The following is a 22,104-nucleotide window of genomic DNA, read 5'->3' as shown; positions in this document are numbered from 1 at the left end:
CTTTGTGCATATTTCAGCTACAAGACATTAGCTTGGGTATTCCAAACCCTGTAAAGGAACTTTTGGAATGGGCGTTCTGTGATTAAGCTAGGACTCTTTCATAGAACAGATTCTTTTCATCTTTGTGAAACTGAAATTACAGGTTCTGAAAATAGCATTGTTTAATGGTCCAGCAGCCTCCCTTTCTCCAAGCAATACATTTCTGCATATACAACATAGGCGTGCCTCTTTTGTTCTTTTAATTTCACTGTTGCAAATGAACACTTCTGAAGGAGTAAAGGTCAGTGTTGTGGGTTTTTTAATGTTCTTTCTGCAAAAGTGAACTTTGTGCACTCAATTCCAATGGTGTCAGAGCTGTAAAAGCTAAGCCAGTTCTAGTAATTCCGCATTTTGATTGTTTTTCTTCATATGTGGTTTAAATAAGATGTGTTTGAAACAGAATAGCTAAGCTTAGGAATGACTATCACCGTGAAGAGTGAGAGGTTTTGCTGAGATAGCTTGACACTCAATAGTTTTACTTTATGAATTACAATGGAATCTACACCACAATATCAGTGTCCACTTTCCTCCTTATGCTTCTCTTCCCTCACCCCTTCAATTCCATGGCCACTGGGCATGCTCGGTTTACTTTGGATTTATTTTGTGTTCCCTCCCTCTTAGGGTTTCCCCCCTCTAAAGTATTTTGAAGCAAACTGGCATTTCCACAAGCCTCTTGATGCCTCCTTTTTGTGGGTAGGTGGCCTCATTCTGGCTGTTTAAGGATTTCTTCATGGACAATGGTGTTGTACAAAAGAGATAAAAATAACCAATCATATAAAAACATTCAAAAGTTTTCAAAAAAGTGGTTAGTGGTAGTAATAGTAATAATTCTATAATAATAATGCAATTCATTCCAATTAAAAGCAAGAGATTGATAACACTTAAAGGCCTGGATAAGCAGAAATACATGCATCCAGTTTAAATTACTCTTCCTTCAATGTTTTGTCATTTCTTTTCCTTGTTTTGCCATTTCTTTTTTTGCCCTACAATTGACATTTTTCAGATTAGGTAGGTTTGCTGGGCAACTCACGGTTAAATCTCTCCAGAACCATTAAAATCACTGTGTGACCTTGGACCAATAATAATGACCTTCAACCTGACCGATCTTACTGGGTGGTTGTGAGGGTAAGGTGGAAGCAGGACAGCCTAGTACCCTGTTCTGGGCTTATGAGAAGGAATGTGAAGATGAATTCAGTATAATTTGACACTGTGAATTTGGGATATTTGGGAAGTGTCTAGTAAAGGCAAAGTCAATGTTAAATTTTGACCTTCAGCAATAATTTAGTGTTCAATGAGTCAGTGTAACCAGCTTATTGCCAAATGCAGAATTACTGTAGCAAGGTCAAACAAAAGCAAAAGATTGCTACAAAGATAGAATAGGTTGGAGTGTCTAGAAATAATTCATATGGTCTGTAAATGTGAACTGTTTGTTAATCCCAAATCTTGAAATTGTTTTCCATTAGGATAAATGTAAGTAATAATGATGTCATCTTTAATTGTAATTCCCTGCCATATTAGTCATTCTGTGTACAGTATAACTTGTCCCTCTTGGTAGCTAGTGTGACTGATATCTATATGAGGTAAGTGTCTGCCAGGAGCTAGCATTTTTGCAATCCCAAGGTAAAGGCTGAGAAAGATTTGAGCAAATCCAGGCTGTTCTCTACAAATTTTAAAGAGTACCTTGTGTTGTTTGTTTTATTCTTGACACTTCATTATTTTATCTCTAGTTTAAAATAACTAAAAAGGTTACTTGCTGCACACTACTGGAGAGGGCTCCTGTAACGGTTGCATAGAAGAAGTTTAGTGGTCTGAGTGTTGGACTAAGGCACTGGGAGGCCAGTGGAAACCTATTGGGTGACCTTAGCTGGCCTTCGCAAAAGAACTCTGAGATAGGTTTCCCTCAGGGTCTCCATAAGCTGGGAATGATTTGAAATGATGATGATGATGATGAATGAAGAAAGGGGAAATTCAGAGGTACTGCTTGTCACACAACAATTGGTGAAATTCCTTTTAAATAACTATCAAAAGTGCAGAACCCCTCTCCAATTTTCACTATGGCAGTACTAGTTCCCATTCATTGGTCTGCTTTTGAAGTATCATTACTGTGTTCTTTGTTGCCCCCCTCTCCAAAATGTGAGCTGATCATACAGGAGAACAGTCCTTATGCCTTGTAACAGTTCTTCAGATTTTGAGTGGTAACTAACTAGAGATGTGAGCAACATTCCAGAAGGAAACTGGAGATGATATGAAATAACAAGGGATGCATACTGGGGTAGATAATTATTTTTCACCCCAAAAAGCCCATGTGCTAATTTCAGCAACATCTCAAGGAACCAATTGGAGGGTGAAGGTTATGGACATGAAGGCAGACCGAAGTATATAGCACAAGTCTGCAAAGGACAGCACAATTCTGTACATGACTACTCAGAAGCAGTCCTAGTGCAGCTTTTTCTAGGAACGAAAGCAGAACACTATGCTATGCAGAGTTCTGCAGAGAACCATTGTGAACGGCTTCCAGCCCATGGGTTGGGGGTGTTTCATCCTCACATATACAGGCTAACTGTATCTATCTGAGGAAATACTATAAGTTGTCTCTTCATATTTGCAGCTTTGACTTTTGTGGCTTTGATTATTCATGTATTTGCTTTAAAATGTTCTCTCTATGAATCTCTAGGTCCCCCAGCGTTATTCTATGATCAACTTTCTCCAGTCACACCTCTAAAATTCTCTAGATCCTCCAGTGCGATACTATGATCAGCTTCCAGTGGAAGTTGGCCATAAAAGAAATATGGAAAGACTCAGAAATCCCTAGAGGAGTAAAAAGTTTGCAAGTTCTTTATTTGTGGTTTTTCCCTCTCATAGAGATCCTGTGTCCCTAATCCCAGCGACTGTGGATGGTAAAACATCAAAACATCTGGGCATCACCTGGGCAACATCCTTGCAGACGGCCAATTCTCTCACACCAGAAGCGACTTGCAGTTTCTCAAGTCACTTCTGACACCAAAAAGAAGTGATTGGAGGGATGACTGTAGTTTCTCCCCATCTCAATAAGGAACTAGAACATTCAGGAGTCTTATGAGTGTTCTTGTGATCTGTACGATTGTCCATAAGTCCTAGAGCCATTTCAGTAGTCATGTTTAATTCCAAAACTTTGGGCCTGTACATCTTGGTGTGTCACTGGTTGTTTAGAATTCCATCCTCTGTTTTTCATGTGACATCTTACGCATATTCTAACAAACTGATTGAATTGAGCTGCAATTCTATGCATGCCTGTTTAAGCGTAACTTCCTGTTCGGCATGGTAGGACTTGCACACAAATAAACGTGTTTAGAATTTATTTATAAAGTGCCAAGTCTTGCTACTATATGTAATTTAAAGATTTTTTTAAGTTCCTGGCTTCAGTCTTATAGTAAATTGCCTTGGGCCTTGTACCAGGAAGGAGGCAGGATATAAAGTGAATGAAAGAATTAACAAACACAAGAAAGAGGAACAGGGAAGGGAAAAACAAACAGACAGACACCAATTATTTATAGTTAGGCTTTCAGAGCTAAGGTGGTATGTTCACTTCTGGGAAGAGAGAGGAGGAATTCTGATCTGCAAAAGTAACTTTTTTCTGGCTGTACATTCAAGCAAATGTTTACTTGTGTTCAGCAAATGATTTGCCATTCGACTTGCAGCAAGCTCCCTCAAAGTGTAAGTGAGCTCTTTTGGAAAGTGCAGAAATCCTCACTGCTGAAAAGTTACACCATGTTATACAATCTTTGCAAAAGAAAAAGTTGCCCTACAATTCTTAAAGGCAACAACAGAAAACCCCCTCTCCTTTTTTGGCCCAATATTATTCTGAGCATATTTTAATGCATGTAGATATGTATTAAAATGGTGAAATGAAAATGTGAGTGTTGGTGTGATTCTTCTGTTCCATACAAGTTGCTGGAGGACTGATGATCTGAGACTGATGTTTCCTCCATCTTGTAAGTCAGATGCAAGTATCCTGTATATAGGGTACTTGCATCTGACAAACTAGTCCCCCTTAAGTATTTTCTGATCCTCCAGGCAACAATATGGTACACATCTGTTGTAAATTACCACAGAGTCACAATGTTTGCCATTATCCATGGTTTCCTCTTTACACAGCAACTTCACAAACATATTACCTTTACTAGGGGATTGTACTGTAAATTGAACCCATTGGTTCCTGTTCTTGTCCTCTGGGTTAGCAGGTACCTCCATTAACCTGAAAAATACCTTTCTTTCAGTAAAAGTGCAATTAGGACTCTTTTTACTTCCCTCTCTTCATCCTAAATCATAAAGGCCTAAATAATACTTTCATTTTGTGTTGTTGTAACTGCTAAAAAGATTACAATTTAAGCCCAATGTTACTTCTCATATAATCCAGGATACTTGTGGGGGTAGTACCTGATTTCAAGGCTGTGCCTTTCAGCAGTTTCTTGTTGCCTAACTCGAAAACTGGTCAGTCTGCATGTTTCCACTTCTCTTTTTGTTTCCTTTCCTGTACTCTCTCATGAACCTTCTTTACCTTTATAGTTACTGGGTCTCACAGTAAAAATTAAAGAGGTATATTGATTGTCCACAAGGCACTCCATTACCTGAAAACAAATGTATATGTTTATGCACAATCTCTTCCATCTGTTTAGTCTACCTTTTCCAGGTTGTACATGGGGTAGGCTTAGCTCCCACATCTTTTAAATCATGTATTCTTTTGAGATTTGGATCTTGTTTCATTTTCTTGTTTGTTTTAAAATTGTTTCATTTGTCCACATCTAACAACATATGACATCTCTAGGCACTTTCTTGGTTCTCCAACATGACTCTATGGTATCCTAAGTCCTTCATTTCAATAGGGTTTGCTGTTATCCATAGTTTTGTGTATCAGTATGAAATCTGGGAATGTATCACCCTCAGATATAGGGATTGTACTGTGTTGGTATTTGTACTTCCTGCTCTGAACCCTACATGTACAGGAATGTAATATGTATGGAAATAATACATATTTCTATGCCCTTTTCCCTCCAGCGGACGATCGGCCGCCTGTGGCCCGTGCTTGGATGGACATGAAAGTGCAGCCTAATGAACCTGTGACACTGAAGGGTACAGAAAGCTATGATGACTTTGGAATTGTGAATTACGAATGGAAGCGTCTCTCTGGTGATGAATCAGTGGAGATGGAGGTAAGATAAGACCTACTTTAAGGCACAATCTCTTTGTGCATGTCTCTACTAAAAGTATCTGTCTATCTTCTGCAGTATCTTGTGTGTGATGTGAATAAGTTTTCTGCCCAAACATATAACACCCTTCCCTCTGTCCTTCACATGAGCTTTGACCAAACTAAGAGCTGTGGTCTGTTTTGTCTGAACCAGTTTCAGAAAAGGCTAGTATATTTCATCAAGATTTCATCAAGAGTTCTCTCAGTCAAACAAAGATAGTTATCTTTGGTTTATGATTAATTTTAAACATGATTTTCCCTCTCTCAATTTAAGCAGCGTATGAGAAAAATCAGGAATTGATTTGTGTCAGAAGAGGTTTACAAACTTAGTTCTAGTGATGGCTGATAGTTACTGGGATTGAGTCCATTCTGGATTTCAATGCTACTGTTAGGGCTTAATCAAACTAGTGTTTCAAAACAGGCACCCCTGCATTCTTGTTCTAGAATTAAAGCCCAAACATTGTATATTTTAAAGCATTCAAACCACATATGTACGTACTTTCCAATAGTGTCACAACCCCTCAAACATTTTGGGCTATGACATTTAACTATACTGTCTCACCTGTTAGGAATAAAATATAGTTTTGAAGATGCTATTCCCTACCCAAGGAAGAGAATTACTTGAAAAGTGGGGAGGACCAGATGTGAGGCCACTTGGTTTCTGATACATCTATTTGAAGATCTCCTATATACAGGCAGTCCCCAAATTATGAACAAGATAGGTTCTGTAGATTTGTTCTTAAGTTGAATTTGTATTTAAGTCAGGACAGGTACATATATTCATTCTAGCTTTGAATAGAAAGGGAAGGGTTACCATCCCTGTGGTGTTTGTTTTTCTATCTGTGCCCCTGTTCAGAAGATGTCACCTCTGTCCCTGTGAGAATTGGATTTTTGAAAAAAAAATTGGCTTGTGGAAACAGATTGAAGAGAAAGCTTCAGTAGGGACACCTTTTTCCCATGGTAATAACTCTTTCAGGAGTGAATTTTCTCTTCCTGTTGTCTCACCCCTGTGGGTCTTAACTGTGAGCCGTTTATAAGTTGGATGTTTGTAACTTGGGGTATACTTAATGTTTTCCCTGCTTTGCATGAGATTTGTCTGTGAATCATTGATAGAACAATGCAACTTGACCTTTGCTTCTTACTTTAGAATGAGCATACACCCTTTAAAATTGTCATTGCTCTTGGAGTGTCCTGTTTAAAGGTTTACAGCAAAAGAAGTGATATGGTCTATGTATAGCCAGGTAGTTGTAGCAGTAACTAATTACTAAGATACATCGTGCCATTCCCCTCTCCCCCTTTTAAAGAGATGACAAATTCTGAAAATGCTTTTGGTTTGCCATCTTTTTAGGTGGTAAAGAAAACTCTTAGTTGAATAAGAAGGGCATAATTAGTGGTGGTTCAAAGGTATATGCCCATTTTTTTCAACTTACCAATAATACAGCCATTCCTTCACATTTGTGGTTTTGACTTTTTGCAGATTTGATTTTTCACAGCTTTGATTGAAAATGCTTTCTCTGGAATCTCTAGGTCCTCCAGTGTGATTCTATATTCATTTTCCAGAAAATATTGATCATAGAGTTGTGCTGGACAACCTAGAAAATCCTAGAGAGATGTTCTCCTAGGTTAAAAAAAATCGAGGTTTTCACTTTCTTTGGGATCCTGTGTCCCTAATCCCAGTGAATGTGGATGGCTGACAGTAACTCATTTATTGACGAACAAGCAAACCAGATGTTGAATACAAAAATGAAATTACAGTAAAGGGCCAGTTGGAATCTGTAGCTTCACCTCAATATAATGAAGATTTAAACTATAAATATGTTATTTCCCATTCTTGGACTGCCAACCCCATGTTAACATTACTGGATCAGGGCATATTTCAGTTTGATTGCTGCCAAATGGAAGTAAGTTTCTTGAATGACAAATATAATGTAAATGGAATGTAATCAAAACTGTATACAAGTTTGATTATGTAAGGCCTCACCCAGTTCAAAGTTAATTCTCTCTTTTAGTTTGCATATATTAGATATGTGGTTTGGATATTTTACGTATCTTCTGGAAGCTTGGAACCAAGTAGGTCAATCCAGCTCAGGCAGATTCCAGTAATGGCTGCAAGCCAATACAAAGAAAGGCAGGGCTCCAGAGACCTAATATGAATTATTAATCCCAGATCAGCACTTATGCAAATTCTATTGATTCAGTTGAGGTATTCTAGTTGGGACTAAGAACTGGATTTAGGAGCAATATTCTGGCATTTGGTCTTTCAGCAATCTTTTGTTTTTGTGGAAACAGTTGTTTCAACATCATAATGACTTGATTCAATCATCACACCTTTTCTAGCTCTAAAAAGACAGCAGTGGACATATAATCTTTCAGTGAATATTCATGGTTTTAACTTCATAATTTTAAAAAAACTTGTATATATTTATACTTTTTATGTTTTGGGAAAAGGGTGAGATATAAAAGAATAAAATAAATAAATACAGTTTGTATGCAGAAAGTCCCAGACTTAGGTCCTGCCATCTTCATATCTCACGTGAAAAAGCTGAGTAAGTTTAATACCCTGCGGAGTTGCTGCCAAATTGGAGTAGGCAGAATTAGGCATGATAGAGCAAAGGTCCGACACCTATAAAAAGAGCTTCATATATTGAAAGGGAAATCTCCTGCATATACTCATGTATAAATTGAAAATAATTTGACACCCCCTCCCCACCAAAAAGCATGGTTGACTTATACACAGGTCGATGCTGAAACAGTGAGCAAGAGTGAAGGCAGTGACGAGGGGCAGAGGCAAGAAGAGCTCCCATCCCATTATTCCTCCCTTGTTCAAACCTTGTTCTCCTTCCGTCCTTTTAGCATGAGCAGTATTTATCAGCAACATTTTGGTGTTGCTTGAGGTGGACTGGAGCAGCAGTGGCCATTTTTAAGAAGGGCATACAGACTTTTGCAATAAGTGCAGAATGTTGAATGGAGATCAGAGGACTAAGGACCTCTTCACATGAGCATAGTTTTGGCGGTGTTGGTTTTTTGGCAGTTTTGCCATAGAGACTGATGGTTCTCATCACACCTCGGAGAAGTACTTCCGGGGCAGCTCCATAGCAAAACTGGCACAAAACCCCTGCCACCGCTACAGAATCGTGCACAACAGTACGCATTCTGTTTTTCCATTGGGAAAGAGAGGTTGAGGCTACCCCCTATGTGATGGGGGGGGGGGGGAGAGCCAGGACTGTGCGGGGCATGAGGCGACAGGTCCCCATACCCCCTGGGCGAGTGACACTGGAATCACTGCAATTTGCAGCAATACTCGGCAATTCTAACGGTGCATGTGAAGAAGTTCTAAGATGAGACAATGAAAGACCAGTCAAAAGAAAATGACAGTAATCAAGGTGGGAGATGACCCTGGTAAAAACTAAGATCATAGCAAAGGAAGGAGAAATAAAAGGTCAACATGATAAACAACATTCTATTTTCTTTATCCCCCCCCCCCTTTAAATAAAGTAAAGAGAAACATCCACCAGCTGGCGATGAAGAGACTTCTAACTGTAGCCCAATTTATTTGGAGAGAATCAGGGTAGAGACTGTTGGTTTAGTAGACACTTCCTCCTTCACAACAGTATTCCTTTGCTGCATGATAATCTTTTACCATGAAACTTGTATTGCTCTCCTTCCAATTCTTGCCATAAGAAGAAGCTCCATATTAATACCAAAAGGTTTTAGATGGATATTTGTAGCTGTTGTAAACAAAGGAATTACATTTATTTGAGAGAACGCAAGGGATAGCTAAAATACATAGTTTGTGCCTTTATCTTCCAGAGAGGTAATTTCCTTTTGTTTTACATTTTGTATTTTCAGCCACAGAATGACCACATGGTACTCACCAATCTTCAGGAAGGAGTTTACATGTTCCAGTTGACTGTGAAAGATACTTCTGGACAACAGGATTCAACAGACATCACTGTCACTGTCCTGAATCCTGAACAGACTATAGGTGGGTCATTCATAAAGGTGGCTTATTTCAGAGCTGGAACCTAGAATTGATAGTCTGACCTTTACTGGTTTTATGTAAAAAAAATTGTATCTTGACCAGGAGCAGGGAGGTGTGAGCATAATTTATTGTTCTACATCTCCAGAATCCCTCAGCCAACTGTTCATGTTAGCTGGAGGAGTCTGGGATTTGTTAAAAAAGCAAGCTTCAATGCTTTGGGGAAGACAGGCTTTAAGTTTAGCCTTAAAGAAATAGTACCAGTATCCTCTTGGAAGTTGACTCTTCCTATTTTTTTCCCAATGGTTTTATAAAATCAAATATGTCACTGTTTTGTGCATGTCTCTTCTCCCTGAAATGCCGGCAAGGGAATGGGGCAACAGTGGAAAATGTCACAATTCACTGACAACAAGTTACATGTTTTTCTAAGACTGAAATTTTGCCAAGGACCTCTTGTCCTTATTCTGTTCTCCAAGCCCCATAGACATTTCACTTTTAAAATGGATAAGAATGGTGTGGGGCAGAAGGAACATAGATGTTTCTTAGGATTCAGTTTCTCCATGTTCTTTCCTTCCACAATTTCAAAAAGAAACAAGAGGCCTCAGTTGATTTCCTACAGTGCCTTGCCTTATGTTTCTGTTTATTTTTTGAAAGTTGTGTTGAATGATGTAAGGGAAGGCAGTATAAGTCTTTTAAATAAGTGGTTGCTTTGCGGACCCCTCCATCTATCAAAGTTTTGGTTTTGATTTACAAAGTTTTGCACAGCTTGAGTGCCGGTAGTGTACAAAAACAGGGAAGGCGGAGTCTCGGGCATTAAAATGCACAGAACAACTGATGGTGGCCCTCTTTTTCTGTTTTTTTAACTTTACACAACCTTACACAAGTTTTAACATTAAGAACCTCTCTATGCCTGCTTCCATGAGATGTGGAGAGGATATAGACAAAATGTGTCTTTTGGAGGGGTCTCTATAATTACTGTGGAATGTTCTCTCTAAAATAATATTTTTGAAACCTTCTTGGTATCTGGAGAAGGATATTTATTTTCCTGGATTAGTTTTAATGGTCTCATATTCACTGCTGTTACAATATTCACTCTTAGGCAAGAAGGGAAATGGCTTCTTGTGCATTAGGTTAGTGGTTCTAGTCTTGTTGAAGTGTTTGTGGAACATATTGGATTAAAGAGACATTTAACTCCCAGCCAGTTTACCAGCTGTTAGAATTTCTGGGAGTTGAAGGCCAAAACATCTGGGGACCCACAGGTCGGGAACCACTGCATTAGGTGATTTTATAAATAATTGTTTTGCCCATTTGTATAGCTTTGTTTTATGCTGGATTTTTAATGTTTTATGCAAATTATTTCAAAATTTCTTTGGAAGTGAGATTGAAGTTTAAAAGGCTGACTGAACTCTTATTCCCATTTTGAAGCCAACTGATTTTGAAGCAGCTTTATAAGCAGTGTTTTTCCTGCCATCATGTGTATTGTGCAGTCATGTACCATTTTTATTTTTTATTCCCAGAGCACTGTTTGACTCCTTATAAGGTGGGTCGGTGTCGCGGTTCATTCCCTCGCTGGTATTACAATCCAGCAACCCAGGAGTGTCAGACGTTTATCTTTGGGGGCTGCAGGCCTAACAAGAACAATTACCTGAGAGAAGAGGAGTGTAAACTTGCTTGCAAGAATGTCCAAGGTTGGTATGTTGTTCAGAAAATAAATGGGCTTTAGAGAATAATTTGAAGATACTTTATCACTTTATCGGTAGAGTGAAATTTGGATGGGTAACTACCAGGTATTGACAAGAGGTACAAATTGATGCTTGCTGAGAATGATAAAATTTATAATCCCTCACAGAGTTTCGAATGTTGCTTGCTTGTTTTTATAAAGGATAAGTTATGTTATCTGTTAAGGACATGTTACATTTTACGTTTAAAAAAGTGCTTTCCCAGATTCCTTTAATATGGGAAGATTTTGAAAGCTGCAAGTAAACCTTATTTATTACATCTAAATGTAATGTCATAGCAAAATGTCGTATTACTTTTTGCAAAGAATAATATTGGTAACATTGTTACCCAAGGAATAATACATCACAAGATAACATCATTATTAGTATTGTTTTACTTCCAAGCTAGTTCATGGGCATGGAAAGGAATGGGGCATCTCTGCAATTCCCATGAGCCTTCATAGCTGATGATAAGGAGTGTTTGGAATCCCATCCTAACAGCACTTGGGCCTGAAGGATTCTCAGTCCTGCTTAGGTCCTGCATACCTGCAAGGCAGCAGAGTTAGGAACAGTTGACACCATAGAACAAAAAGGATGGTTTCCTGTTTCAATAATTTAGGGATAATATTTTGGAAAGTCATTTTAATAAACATGTTTGACTTCTGTGTTTCTACAGTTCTTCTAGTATAGGAATACAGATTGAGTGTCCTCTATCTGAAATATTCAGAACCTGGTGTTCCTTATTTCAGGTTTTTTTAATGGTTTTAGAATATTTGCATATACATACATAATGAGAGATGTAGGATCATAGAATCATAGAGTTGGAAGAGACCTCATGGACCATCAAGTCCAGCCCCTGTTAAGAAGCAGGAAAATTACATTCAAAGCACCACTGACAGATGGCCATCCAGCCTTTGTTTAAAAGCCTCCAAAGAAGGAGCCTCCACCACACTCCAGAGCAGAGAGATCCACTGCTGAACAGCTCTCACAGTTAGAAAGTCCTTCCTAATGTTCAGGTGGAATCTCCTTTCCTGTAGTTTGAAGTCATTGTTTCGCGTCCTAGTCTCCAAGGGCAGTAGAAAACTGGGACTCAAGTCTAAATACAAAAGTAATATATGTTTAATCAATGTTTTAAGTATGTTTATTTATTATTGTAAATTTGTTTATATAGTTTGTTGTTTCACATATGTGTGTTGTTTTGTATTGTCTTTTATATAATGTTGTAAGCCCCTTTGGGTTCCGTTGAGGGAGAAAAGTGGGATATAAATAAAGACATAATATTATGATATCTTTTATGTATAGCCTGAAGGTAATATTAGTAATCATGTGCATGAAACAAAGTGTGGATACATTGAAACACCAGAAAGCAAAGGTGTCTCTATCTCAGTCACCCATGTGGATAAGTTTGGATATTGGAGTACATTGGATTTTGGAATTCTGAATAAGGTGTACTGATAATGTATTCTATTTCTGCCTGCGTTTTAATTTTTTTCTCAATATTTATTGATTTCCTAGATCAGAAACGATAATTGTAGAATTGATATCCCAAAGCAATGTAGTCTTACAATAGTCTCTTTTTTTCCAGGAGCTATAGAAAAACGGCAAGAACCAGGTAGAAAATTCTGTACATTTCTGTGGTCATTTCTTCTCTCTTTTTCATTTCTTGCTTACTTGTGGCTTTTTAGTAAATTTTTCTGATTGGTCTCTTACTTTCTGTGTGCAGTATTGAAAAGATTTAACTTTCATGGTTTTGGGAAGCACTTGGCTTTTCTCTGTGCTGCTTTTCTTGGTGTAGTCACTAATCTGCTGTTTGTGACCTATTACTCTGTCTTCTATTTCTCAAGAACATTGATCCAAAAGAAAATCTCATCAAAAGATACTTTGTTTTTGCTGGTAACTTGAAGAATACATCTATTTTTCCTCATACAGTGTGCAATCAAAACTGCCGGCCCTTCGATTTCCAATGTAGTGAGGACTGCTGCATCGATGGCTTCCTGGAATGTGATGAAACAGCAGATTGCCCAGATGGATCAGATGAGAAGTTCTGTGATTCGTGTAAGCAGATGAACATTTGTCTTAAAAATGGGTCTGAGTTATGAGAAAAGTCCATAGACTTGCTGCAGAATTGCCTGTTTTGTATACAGAGGGTCACTGATTCTAGTATCTTGAGTAAAATGGATTGAAGGTCACAATTACTGGCAAGTAGCTCTGCTGATCCCAGCAGACCATTGCTATTGAGAATGGACACTGGAATGGTGGTTCCATAGCTGCATACATACACTTGCATGGAGCTTGGAAAAGTTATTTTGGAGTACAACATCCCCAAATATGCCAAGCCATTGTCTGTGCTGGTTGAGAGAATCTAGGAGCTGTAGCCCAAAATAGTGTTCTTTTTTCAAACTTGAGTCTTTATTATAAAAGGAAAATGGGTGGAGGAGGTAAAGATGAGGACTTAACAAAATGACAGTCAGCAATGACCTGGAGAAGACTTTTTGTCATCCAGGGATCTGCCCACTTCATTAAAAATCCTTGTAAAGCAACAACTTTCCCTTGTTTTTTTGCAGATATTCAAGGATTCAACAAACTACGCAGGATCAATGTTACTTCCAGCCAGGGTAGGTCACGTATGAATTGGTAATATTAGGGACAAAAGGGCTAATTGTCACATGCTTTTTTAAAAAAATATGTCATGCCACTCATTGTTAGAAGTTATAGTAATTGGTTTCAAAAACATTAGTTTCATTGCTACATAAAAGGCAAGGTTCATGAGCTTGCTTTTAAAAAAATCTATTTTTATACCTCCTCAAATACAGTAGAGTCTCACTTATCCAACACTCGCTTATCCAACGTTCTGGATTATCCACGCATTTTTGTAGTCAATGTTTTCAATACATCGTGATATTTTGGTGCTAAATTCGTAAATACAGTAATTACTACATAACATTACTGCGTATTGAACTACTTTTTCTGTCACATTTGTTGTGTAATATGATGTTTTGGTGCTTAATTTGTAAAATCATAACCTAATTTGATGTTTAATAGACTTTTCCTTGATCCCTCCTTATTATCCAACATATTCGCTTATCCAACGTTCTGCCGGCCCATTTATGTTGGATAAGTGAGACTCTACTCTATAAAAGAAGGTAATTGAAATTCAGTTGAAGAAGGCAACTGAAATTCAGTTGGAAGTTTTGTTTGAATGAAGTTATGCTCCTCAGATTAGATTTAAGGAGGATTGAGTAATTGTATAGTCAAATGTTTCATCAGTTGTCTTAGTTGTATATTCGAGAAGATGTAAAAGTTGATTTTTTTTTAAGCAGGCTCCTGAATCTTGCCTTTTATGAAACAATGATACTGGCTATGTTTTTGAAACCAGTTCCTCTAACTTTTAACAATGATGGACAAGGTTTATCTTTATGTTAACTACTCTGGTCATTTGGCAATCTTTAATTATGTAAAACAATTTTTAAGTGAAACAAAGTAAACAGCAGCTACTTTATAAAATATAACTTATTACTGTGCAAAATAGGTTGCAGGCCCATTTTTCAGACTCCTTGAGATCTTGTATTGTGCCGTTGCTTTCAGTCAGATATGAGGTAATATTAACTGGAATTCCAACCATAATTTTTACTTCGTGTATTCTCTTTTCGCAGCTCACTGTGTGGATATGCCAGAGACGGGATCGTGTGAAGATAGTATACTTCGTTGGTATTACAACCCATTTACTGAAGCATGTGATCGTTTCACTTATGGAGGCTGTGACGGCAACAAGAATAACTTTGAAAATGAGGAGGCATGCATGAAATCCTGTGAGGGTGTCACAAGTAAGTAAAACAACTTTAAGTGAGGCTTAAAACACCGTCTGCTCTCATTCTGAACACACTGTCAAATGTAATTTATTAGCACCTGGGGAATCAGATCTGCAAAATGTGGCTCATTGGTCCAGGATCATGTATATTTTTACCATCTGGATAGGCTTTGAAATGGGTAAAGATGACATGATGGTTCTTGGTTCACTACAGATGATAAGAAATTGTGTTCTCCACAATGCTTCAGGATGGGAGGTTAGTTTAGGGTGGAGTTTCTCATACTCTGCTCCTCCACTATTCCTATCAACTGAATTTCTGGGAGCTGAAGTCCAAAACACCTGGAGGAGCAGAGTTTTAAAAACACTGGTTTAGGGGACACAATGCAGACTATATGAATTACATATAAATCTCTGTTCCATTGAAAAAAATATCAAGGAAATTGTTCTTCTGCCTGAGACCATTGCCTTGCTCTTCTACATAGAAGGCTTGCCCTGGGTTTAATGGTGCTTATTGCCTGCCTTCAGATTTCTTTAGGGATTCCCATTTCTGTCACAAGAAAGAGTCATGAGCTGAGCCAGGCTAGTACTCCTACTGTATGATTATAAACATTATGGGAGATTAATGCAAAGGTAGTCCAGTGGTCTGTGGAGCTGAATCCCATTGGCTTCTGGCTAGAGTCAGGTTCTGAATTAGGCTCCCCAGAACATCTCCTACCCAGCAATCCCAGCTTGAGAGCTTGGATGATTTCAAGGGGTGGCATGCTTACTGAAGTTCCAATGAACCAATTTCTTCTCTTGCGTTTTAGTAATTGCATGTTAAAGTGCTATGTACCTTAGTTTCTGTCACCCCTTTGCTCCATCAAACATGTCATTTGCTTTTGGGTTCTTTAACTAGAAATGGCAGGACTGAAGCAGGGCAGAAAGATACATAGTCCTTATATAAAGGGATGGTGACAAATAAACTCTTCTGCCCTGGTTAAAAACAGTGCATAGGACCATTCTGTTGGGACAGGACATGTTAGGATGCTGGTTGGACACTGCATATTAAAATGTTATTTCCTTGTTTAAAAGGGGGGGGGACTCTCTTTGTGGAGAAAAGGACTAAGTACAAAATAAAGCAAGACTAGGACTTGTGTCCTTGACATGCTGGCTCTCTGCTGAGCCATTCATTGATGTGATTTCTCCATCTATGTGCTGAATTGGTACAACCCTAAGATGACAGTTATGAGTACTTTTTTGAGTGGATGCATTGGTGCTTGTATCATTAATGCTAAGAGATCTCAAGTAGTTGGTGTTTAACACAGTCTATTTCAGCAATGCCGTGGATATTTCATGACCCCCTCTTTGAATTCTGAAGAAAATTGAGTCCCTTCAGGGTATGCTCTGACCACCACTTTCTTGTCACTTTGCATTACCAGATTCTTTGGTAATATGAAGATGTCTCTTTGAATGTACTCATTCATGATTTGTCTATTCATTTGTTCTCTTGCAGAGGCTGATTTGATTGGCCGGAGATGGAGCAGCTATGAATATCAGCACTCAGGTTTAAGTATGTAACTGAAAAATCATTCTGTTACTCTCTTTGGTTTCTCCCTTCTTGGCCTTTTATTTCTAAGCTTCCTTTGTTTTTAGGAGAAAGGGATTTGGGTTTGTAGAGGGAAATCATGACATTTGTGCCTAAAGGGAGTGAAGCATTTCTGTTCTTAACAAAATAGGAGTGGCGAAGCAGAGTTGAATGTTTTCCATTACTATAGTCTGTTTTTTTTTTTTTTAGAAATGCATTGTTCACATAAAATAGTTACCATAAAGGTTTCCCCTGACGTTATGTCCAGTCGTATCCGACTCTGGGGGTTGGTGCTCATCTCCATTTCTAAGCCGAAGATCCGCCGTTGTCCATAGACATCTCCAGGTCATGTGGCCGGCATGACTGCATGGAGCGCTGTTACCTTCCCACCGGAGCGGTACCTATTGATCTACTCACATCTGCATGTTTTCGAACTGCTAGGGGTTGGCAGGAGCTGGGGCTAACAGCAGGTGCTCATTCTGCTCCCGGGATTTGAACCTGGGACGTTTTGGTCCGCAAGTTCAGCAGCTCAGCACTTTAATACACTGTGCCACCAGGGCCATAGTTAAATCTAATTACCGGTAATTCATCTGCGCATATGAGCACAATAGAAATCAAACATCAATTATTCCAGTCAAACCTGAAATCAAAGCTGAAAGTTGTTGTTTTCTTGAGATAGTTCGTTCTATAAGTCCACAGCATCAGTCAAGGCAGAAGTAATTCAGTGGAGATTACCCTGCATTGATTATACATGCAATTACAGAATTGGCAGGAATTCCCATTCTGCTCATTGGGGTTTTATTTTGAGTAAACATGTATAGGTTGGAGATTTATGAACTGTATAAAACTAATCTGGCTTTTTGTTTCATTCTTCTGAGTAAAATTCAGACATGATATCACTGAGAGTAGGGCTATACTAAGATATTCCTATAAGCCATGGTTTAGCATGACAAAAATGTCATTGTCCCTTTGGGGAGATAGGGCGGTATCTAAATCAGGTTGTTGTTGTTGTTTAGTATGACTCTCTCTGGGTTCACACATTTTAGGATAAACTATATTTCATCTTAACATCCAAACATTAAACTGCAGTTACAGTAATTGTATGATTTGTTGAAACAATACTAATAATTTCTTACCTGCCTTTCCGCAGTTCGCGGCAGGGTATTCACAATTAAAATACATAGACCATTAAAAGACATATAAGCCAGCTTTATAATTTGTGTTCTGGAGTTGGCTTGTTTTTAGGAAAAGCATGGTTCATGTATTAAACAGAGTTTGTTGAATTTGAATGAAATAGCAGGCAACAAATAGATGGCAATTATGCTTTATTGCTGGATAATATTTTCTGTAATTAATGCCTGCTTAACTATTTCAGAATTTTTAGAATTCAAGTGACTATAGATATGAAATTGAAAATGGTCATATAAGTTCATTGGGGAAAATATTTCATTCTCGCAGTAAATTACTCCTTAGAGTTCTCTGTTGCTCTTCCCCATGATTTTGATGACAGAATTGCTGTGATTTTTCTGGTATAAGATATCCCATGTGTATGATATTAAGTGTTTAGAAATTTATGAGTTCTTAATATCCAAGGATGTCGACTTGTAGTCTTCCAAGTTAAAATATTACAAACCCTTTCCTCATGATCTGCAGTCTCTGGACCCAGCAATATATTTGCCAGTGGCATTACAAAAAGTCCACTTACTGAACAGCTGTAGTACATTTTAGGCCTTATTTCACCACTAAATTGGAATAGCAGCAAAACAAAAGTATGCACAGTAGAGAATGACTAATTACAGTAGAGTCTCACTCATCCAAGCCTCGCTTATCCAAGCCTCTGGATTATTCAAGCCATTTTTGTAGTCAATGTTTTCAATATATCGTGATATTTTGGTGCTTAATTTGTAAAATCATAACCTAATTTGATGTTTAATAGGCTTTTCCTTAATCCCTCATTATCCAAGATATTCGCTTATCCAAGCTTCTGCTGGCCTGTTTAGCTTGGATAAGTGAAACTCTACTGTATATACTTTATTTTGCTGAAATCTCCCAGTGCTTTAGAGTTCGACTAGACATTTCTTAACTATCTGCGAAGAAATTCTAATTATGTAAACAGGTAAACAGATATGTAAACAGGTTTGCCTCAAATCTTATACTGCTTCAGGTTTTGGTATACTCTTAGATATCCACATTTGTAGATTGAGCTTTTATGGATTTTTCACAGATTTGATTGAAATGTGCTCTCTAGTAATCTCTAATTCCTCTAGTGCGACTCTCTGACTAAAATCCTCTACTGTAAAACCTAGAGCAATGGTGGCAAAAACCCTGGCACATATGCCGCCACCCCCTTGCTCACTCACTCCTGTGCCCCACCCCCAAGTGCAGCCCCTCCGAGTTTGGGCACTCAATCTCTAAAAGGTTCATCATCATTGAACTAGAAGTCACTGTGAAAGTTGACCATAAATTCATGCTGGAGGACCTAGAAATTACTAGGGAGATTTTCTCTTAAATTAAAATACCAACAATTTTATATTTATTTTCCCCTCCACTTTTATGGGGGTCCTGTGTCCCAAACCCCAGTGAATATAAGTGCATTCTTTCGACAGTATTCCCTTGTGTTTTGTTACTGAGATTGCTGGTTTGCTTAAACTATTATTATTTTCATCTGTCACAGGCTCTTTCGAAGTGGCCATTGCAGTGCTACTTTGTGTGTGCATCCTGATAGTACTTGCAATTCTTAGCTACTTCTTCCTGAAGAACAGAAAATCATACCGACGGCGACGCCAGCCATCTACGGCAGCCAACTCCACACTTTCTTCTGTTCTCTCCACTACAGAGGACACGGAGCATCTGGTCTACAACAGCACCACAAAGCCCATTTGATTCTGAAGAGCTGCCCATCACAATTGGGAGTGGAGACAACTGTATTAGTTTTGGTGATACAAGTCATATCAGTTATCTTGGATTTGTGACAACTGTTGCAGAAGAGTAATGACAAAATTATTCTCTTCACCTTTCCCATTCTGAGCATATACTAATGACCGTTCATTGGTGTTTTTCTTAGTTTTTCAAAGGGAGGGGAAATTGCTTGAAATATAAGGACTTTCTGTAGTTATTGAAGGAACCATGGTTTGATTTTCCATGGATTTTCTATTGTCCCACAAATCTATTGAAGTCTACATTTCTTTGTTTTTCGTTATATAAATGTTGACTCTTCTCATAAAGCAGTGATCTTAAATTAAAGAACAAAGTGGTTCAAGCAAGTGATACCTCTTGAGTAGCTTCATCCATGTGAGCTTGCACATGGCAGTCAAACATTTGAGATTGTCCTAGTTTTTCTACTGCCTATAGTGGCAAACGAATGCACCTTAAATACCAAGCTTCTCAGTTATGAAATAATGACACAGTGGAATAAATAGAACATTATATTATGATCATTGGGTTTAACTTTAGTTTTAACCCACGAAGCATTTCCACAAATTATTGGGAATTAGGATTTGCGTCTGTTCTCTTCTTCATTGTGCTATTCCCCGTTCTACCTCTACCACCAAAATTGCGTTTCTGCTTTTGAAGTTAAATAAGTAGTAGTTTAGTGGCCTGAGTGTTGCAACTGTATGTATTTATTTTTAGAACCAAAATGTGACTGTAAAAATAATGTTCTATTATTCTCAGCTTTTCTATGAATGTACAGTGAATCTTGTAGAATTGTAACTTCCTTGCTGCCCTCAACTATGTAAAATCCAACATATCCTTTTATTAATGTAATGCTATGTCAGAATTTCTCTACAAAAGTCAGTTTTCAAAAGAATTTCGGAAGGAAGGACCCATGAAACTGTTTCTTAGGAGCAATATAAAGGAAGTAAAAACCAAGCCCAAAATTAACAGGGATGAACTAAAAGAAGAGCATATTTCCAGCTTCCCCATTATGATCAGTCCTCAATATTAGTACAAAGAATGTAAGAAGCTGTGTGTGTAAGCATTTTTCTGTCTTGACACTGCAGATCCCACAGAAATTTCTTTTCCCCTTCCACTGCCTGGGTTTGATTGAGTCTTGTGGTAACTTCCCTCCAGCCTCTTCCACCAGTGTCCTGCTCACACAGGCCCAAACATATGGATGTAGGGGCTGCTTCAGGCATGTGGTGGGCCCATATGGAATGTATATTTATCAGATGTCTAACAGGAAGCTTGCACAAGGATATATCAAATGCTGGTACTCCGTTAGAGTTCAGAAAATATATGTTTGGACTGTAGTTCCCAGAATGCTCTGGTTAGTATAGCCAATTGGCTGACAGATTCTGGAAATTATACCAAAAAAATGTTTGTTTTTTTCCTGAACACTGGGTGCTCTACATAACCCAGACATTTATTTTGTCCCCTCACCCTACGCTTATCCTAGACTCATGTGGTAACTTCCAGGTTCTTGTGGAAAGGTTCCTATGTGACTGCTGAACTGTCTTGATGACCACATGGATGCTCTTTTTAAGGTTGGGAGGTTGCCCATGGCTAGCTTCTATTTGCAGCAGTGGCTGCTAGGGTTCTATTTTCATTGCTGTCAGAGTTGTATGAATGGACTTGCCTTTAATGATGCTTTTGAAACTGGACCAGATGGAAGGTTTTCCTCTGAAGTCAATGCAAAGCCTTATCTGAATGGAAATGTACATAGCTCTATCTGCTTTGGAAATTCTCTCCATTACAAAGGTAAGAGGGACAGAGCAGAAAATGCTTCTGTATTTCACCCTTTTGAGGTGGCTGTATGTGATTTTATTTTGTGTGTGCGCATGTGTATATATATATATATCTCGTATATAAGGATTTTTTACTTGGATGTAAATCATTACTGGTTGGGTTTAACAGCTACCATCTGTTTGCAAGGTCCAGATATCTAATTGTGGAACTGCCAAAGTGAACTCAGAGAAGTGGCAAAATGGAGTGAGGAAGGTAATAGTGAAATTTGCAACTGTGCCTTTAAATTGTGCCTAAAACTGGCAGATTATTTTATGTATCTTGTTTGTTTTACCCTTCTGCCCCCTCCCAAATCCTTCATTGCTCTCTGAGCCCTCAAAGTCTAGATTTCTTTCCTTCAGTAAATTTTAATAAAATATGTTCTTTGTACCTAACTTCCTTAAAAATTGGCTCTTTTTTTGTAATCCAGGACTCTCAGCAGCCTAAAAATGGTGAGGTGAATTGCTGTGCAAATGCCATGGGGAAAGGAAGTCCTTTCATAAAGACAACATTATTAGTCACACAGCAGTACAAATGGCGGGTTCAGCATTGCTTTTCAACTAGGTAGCAATTAAGATACTGGTTGGAGATCATTTCTCTGCATTCAGACTCAAGAGAAGGGCGTAGCCTGAAACCAGGTCTGCTAAACAGGCTCATTTGGAACAATGAGAAAACCCAACAAAATTCACACTTCAACAGGACACTGAATTATACTGAGGCAGACCATTGGTCCATGTTGCCCAATCCTGTCAACTCAGATTGGCCAAAATGTCTCTAAGCGAGGGGGGTTTTTTTCCCTACGTTTACCTGAAAATTCCGGATTACCTTCCATCCAAGGCAAATAGGCACAACCCTGCTTATCTTCTCAAATCAGATGAGAGTAGGGAAAGTATGATGGTATAACTCTGCTCATAACCCATGATGATTATGAGTGTGTTGTCTAGTTTTATATTTTATCATTCCTTCTGTGTATGTATGTCAATACACATACTTTAGATTGAACAGGGCCCATTGTTCTAGTAATAAAGTGCCCTGTAAATAGATGATGCT

The 22,104-nt window shown here is 38.3% G+C and overlaps 1 protein-coding gene across 1 annotated transcript in view; it reads left to right on the top strand.

Annotated features, from left to right (window-relative positions):
• The window catches only part of spint1 (serine peptidase inhibitor, Kunitz type 1), a 41,708-nt gene extending 20,259 nt beyond the window's left edge, over nucleotides 1-21,449 (top strand). The window contains exons 2-10 of the mRNA XM_008116851.3: nucleotides 5,074-5,228; nucleotides 9,113-9,248; nucleotides 10,760-10,930; nucleotides 12,546-12,572; nucleotides 12,890-13,015; nucleotides 13,525-13,575; nucleotides 14,614-14,784; nucleotides 16,261-16,317; nucleotides 19,007-21,449. Coding sequence (XP_008115058.2) covers nucleotides 5,074-5,228; nucleotides 9,113-9,248; nucleotides 10,760-10,930; nucleotides 12,546-12,572; nucleotides 12,890-13,015; nucleotides 13,525-13,575; nucleotides 14,614-14,784; nucleotides 16,261-16,317; nucleotides 19,007-19,215 — 1,103 coding nt within the window. The 3' untranslated portion in view covers nucleotides 19,216-21,449. The remainder of the gene's footprint in view (nucleotides 1-5,073; nucleotides 5,229-9,112; nucleotides 9,249-10,759; nucleotides 10,931-12,545; nucleotides 12,573-12,889; nucleotides 13,016-13,524; nucleotides 13,576-14,613; nucleotides 14,785-16,260; nucleotides 16,318-19,006) is intronic.
• The last annotated feature ends 655 nt before the right edge of the window (nucleotides 21,450-22,104 follow it).

Source organism: Anolis carolinensis, chromosome 1 (assembly GCF_035594765.1).
Source record: "Anolis carolinensis isolate JA03-04 chromosome 1, rAnoCar3.1.pri, whole genome shotgun sequence".
NCBI lineage: Eukaryota > Metazoa > Chordata > Lepidosauria > Squamata > Dactyloidae > Anolis > Anolis carolinensis.
This window is presented reverse-complemented; position numbering and strand designations above follow the sequence as displayed.